Source organism: Limulus polyphemus, unplaced genomic scaffold, assembly GCF_000517525.1.
Source record: "Limulus polyphemus unplaced genomic scaffold, Limulus_polyphemus-2.1.2 Scaffold7288, whole genome shotgun sequence".
Taxonomy (NCBI): Eukaryota; Metazoa; Arthropoda; class Merostomata; order Xiphosura; family Limulidae; genus Limulus; species Limulus polyphemus.
The window spans coordinates 29,811-33,504 of record NW_013672898.1 but is presented as its reverse complement, the minus strand read 5'-3'; the positions used below and the strand labels follow the sequence as shown (position 1 = coordinate 33,504).

The following is a 3,694-nucleotide window of genomic DNA, read 5'->3' as shown; positions in this document are numbered from 1 at the left end:
AAGTTCTATAAGCTGGAACATCCTCAGATTAAGTGTCTCCGCTGGGGAGGGTGAGTATTTCTACATTGCTCAGAACAAGTGCAATAAGCTGGAACACTGTCAGCTTACGTGTCTCTGATGGGGAGTGTGAGTATCGCAACAACATTCAGAACAAGTTCTATAAGCTGGAACATCCTCAGATTAAGTGTCTCCGCTGGGGAGGGTGAGTATTTCTACATTGCTCAGAAATAAGTGCTACAAGTTGAAACACCCTCAGAGAATGACCTAAGTGGCCTGAGTAACATATATGTGCCTTATAAATATAATATAGTTAACATAAAGCCAGATATTATATGTAACTAATTGTAAAACACGCTAAGTTTTTCATGTTGTACAATTTACGCAGGAAACCTGGGTGGGTCAGAATACTGTAAAATTTCATTTTACCCCACCAGTTCTTTTGGTTTTGTTGTTGTTGTGTTTTGTTTTGTTTTTTACGTTCGTAACATAATTTATACAGAAAGAAAATGTTCTAAGGGAATTTTCTGAAACTTGTTTTTAGATTTTCTCAACTTGCCAGTGGAGAGACAGTGTCTGAAAGCAAGATAGGAACTAACAAAGCCTAGTGATAACTTTATTTCTCAAGTATGTTTCTTTAAGCGCAATAACTCCATCTATTCGTGCTTCAACTATGATAGTTCCTCAACAAACAAAAAGTATTTTCTTCTTCTAACAATATACATTACTTTCTGTAACAACCCACTAACAGCAAAAGGGAAAAAAACCTTCTTCTCATTGAGACCCAATAACTACAAAATACATCCTTATTCTAACAAAATATTAACAGCTTACACATAACTTCCTAACATCTCTGTAACTGTAAACGTCACTTTCTTCGTAGCAACCATACCTCCCACTTGTGCTCCTATCGTAAGGCTGGACGTGGCCAAGTGGTTATTGTGCCGAACTGTGAATCTCACGGTCCATATGCTCTTGCTGCAGAAACGCGCTCCGCACTTTGAGGCAGTTTGTGCGCTATAAGAATAGAGATCAAATCCCCGTTATTCGATCAGAGAGTCCAAGAGTTGGCAAGGGCGTTGTTGACTAGCTAGCTGCCTTCCCTCTAGTCCATCAGTTGAAAATCACAAAGCTGTGTGCAGCTAACCCTTGCGTAGCTGTACGCGAAAGTTTTAAAACTAACAGGTAAGATGTAATTACAGTAGCCGATCTTCTTCTAAAAGACGAGTTACTAGACACAACCTCAAGATTGAAATTTCTTTTCTTTTCAGGTTGCTACAGATGAGTTGTCAAGAGTATGAACTAGACGTTTCGAAACCTAAGATTTGGCAGTTTTTTGATGCGGTAGAGTACAGGAAACCGAAACTGTAACTGAACACGTCAAAAGCAAAACTGGTTGAACCAGCTTCTAGAAAAACGTCCTGACACAAATATTATCTAACTATTTATATCAGTTGTAAATAAATAAATGTAAAGAAAGCAGTAGCTCTAACTGTCGTCTCTCGCTATATTATCTGGTACAAGTTATATAACCACTCCCTCACCGTTCAATATAGGTTTTCACTACTAAGTTATATAACCACTCCCTCACCGTTCAATATAGGTTTTCACTACTAAGTTATATAACCACTCCCTCACCGTTCAATATAGGTTTCACTACTAAGTTATATAACCACTCCCTCACCGTTCAATATAGGTTTTCACTACTAAGTTATATAACCACTCCCTCACCGTTCAATATAGGTTTTCACTACTAAGTTATATAACCACTCCCTCACCGTTCAATATAGGTTTTCACTACTATTTACATATTAACACGACCTTGCCTGGTAAGTTCTTCTATTGCGTATTTCTCTATCATCAAAAGCAACTTTGCGAATTATCTTGAAAAGTTTAATGTGTTATGTTGTTTGTTTTTAATTAAACTTCTAAAATGTTTAAGAAAATCTACTTTTGTTGATTATATATATATATATTCTTTTGAGAACTGTTGGTTAACACCAACCATTTGTGTGTTGTTCTAACGAAATAAAATACTGTCAGTTGATTGGTTATTAATTCAACAGTAGGGAAGTTTTAAATGCCTGCTTATATTCACTGACGTTAGCATCCGAGTTTGTTTGCTCGGTGCTCGCCATCTTTGCCCGCTAGTGACAAAGCGATATGTGTGCGGACTTACAATGCTAGATTTGGGTTTCGATACCCGTGGTGGACAGAGCACAGGTAGCCCATTGTGTAGCTATATATCTAACTTGAAACAAACAAACAAATCGTCATATTTAGGTTATCATCAGAAACCCGGAGAAATGGATGGCTTACGTTAAAAACTGAACAAAAAAATAAAGTGAAAATGTTCTTTAAATAAACACATATATGAAGTCAATTTAGACACACTTTGTACGACCGGGTGTGGCTTGGTAGTTTGGGTGCTCGGCTCGCAATCTGCGGGTCGCGGGCTCGAAACCCGTCACTGAATCTGCTCGCCCTTGTTGGTGTTATACCGTGACGGACGACCAATTCTACTAATAGTCTGTAAACAGTAGCCCCAAGGTTAATGGTGGGTGGTGTTCACTAGCTGCCTTCCCCCCTAGTCTAGTACTTCAAATTTAAGGACGGCTAACACAGATAGCTCTAGTGTATCTTTGTTAAGGACGGCTAACACAGATAGCTCTAGTGTATCTTTGTTAAGGACGGCTAACACAGATAGCTCTAGTGTATCTTTGTTAAGGACGGCTAACACAGATAGCTCTAGTGTATCTTTGTTAAGGACGGCTAACACAGATAGCTCTAGTGTATCTTTGTTAAGGACGGCTAACACAGATAGCTCTAGTGTATCTTTGTTAAGGACGGCTAACACAGATAGCTCTAGTGTATCTTTGTTAAGAACGGCTAACACAGATAGCTCTAGTGTATCTTTGTGCGAATACCAACAAACCGACTTCATTGTTTGGTTTGGTTGTTGTTAAGTACAAAGCCACATAATGGGCTAGCTGTGCTCTGCCAACCACGAGTATCGAACCCATAGTTTGAGCGTCGTAAGCCTGCAAGCTTACACTAAACCACAAACCAACAACGGGTGTATAGATAAATTGAAAGAGAAGTGATCATACGAGATATCGAAGACAAAACGATGTTGAGATATAGATGGATATGTCATATCCTAAAACTTTGGGTTGTACTATTTTTCCTTCAATCTGTAAACTTCACTTATGTGTATTAATCATCATTTACAAATGTTTACCATTGCTTACATCTAATTTCGGAATGACTACTGTTATTCCTTGTCGGACTTTCAAGATGGCGTCAGTTGTGACAATGCTGGATTCTGTGACGTCACGTGAAAATTATATATTTTGGAGCAATAGTTGTTTAACAATGTATTGGAAATACAAGACACACTGAAGTAGTTCATAGTTATAAAAAGTAAATTGCTACCAATCAGTTGTACACAACAAATATTTATTGATGTTTGCGTGGTGTGTGTATGTACATAGATATACACAGAATGTTCTAGATTACGTGAATATTACAAATTTGAACCACAAAAAAGCCAATAACAGTTACAAACTTACAGTTTATAGTGGATAAAGAGCACTGATATTCAGTTTTTTTGGCCATACACCATTTACCATCAGTACACCTCTACATGTGCTCCGTTGTGGACCTCAAGATGTCAAATCGATATTTCATTTCCATT

The 3,694-nt window shown here is 37.9% G+C and overlaps 1 protein-coding gene across 1 annotated transcript in view; it reads left to right on the top strand.

Annotated features, from left to right (window-relative positions):
* Window positions 1-1,489, top strand: part of LOC106474490 (phospholipase A2-like) — a 7,700-nt gene extending 6,211 nt beyond the window's left edge. The window contains exon 6 of the mRNA XM_022402804.1: window positions 1,269-1,489. Within this exon, the coding sequence (XP_022258512.1) occupies window positions 1,269-1,368 (100 nt within the window). The 3' untranslated portion in view covers window positions 1,369-1,489. The remainder of the gene's footprint in view (window positions 1-1,268) is intronic.
* The last annotated feature ends 2,205 nt before the right edge of the window (window positions 1,490-3,694 follow it).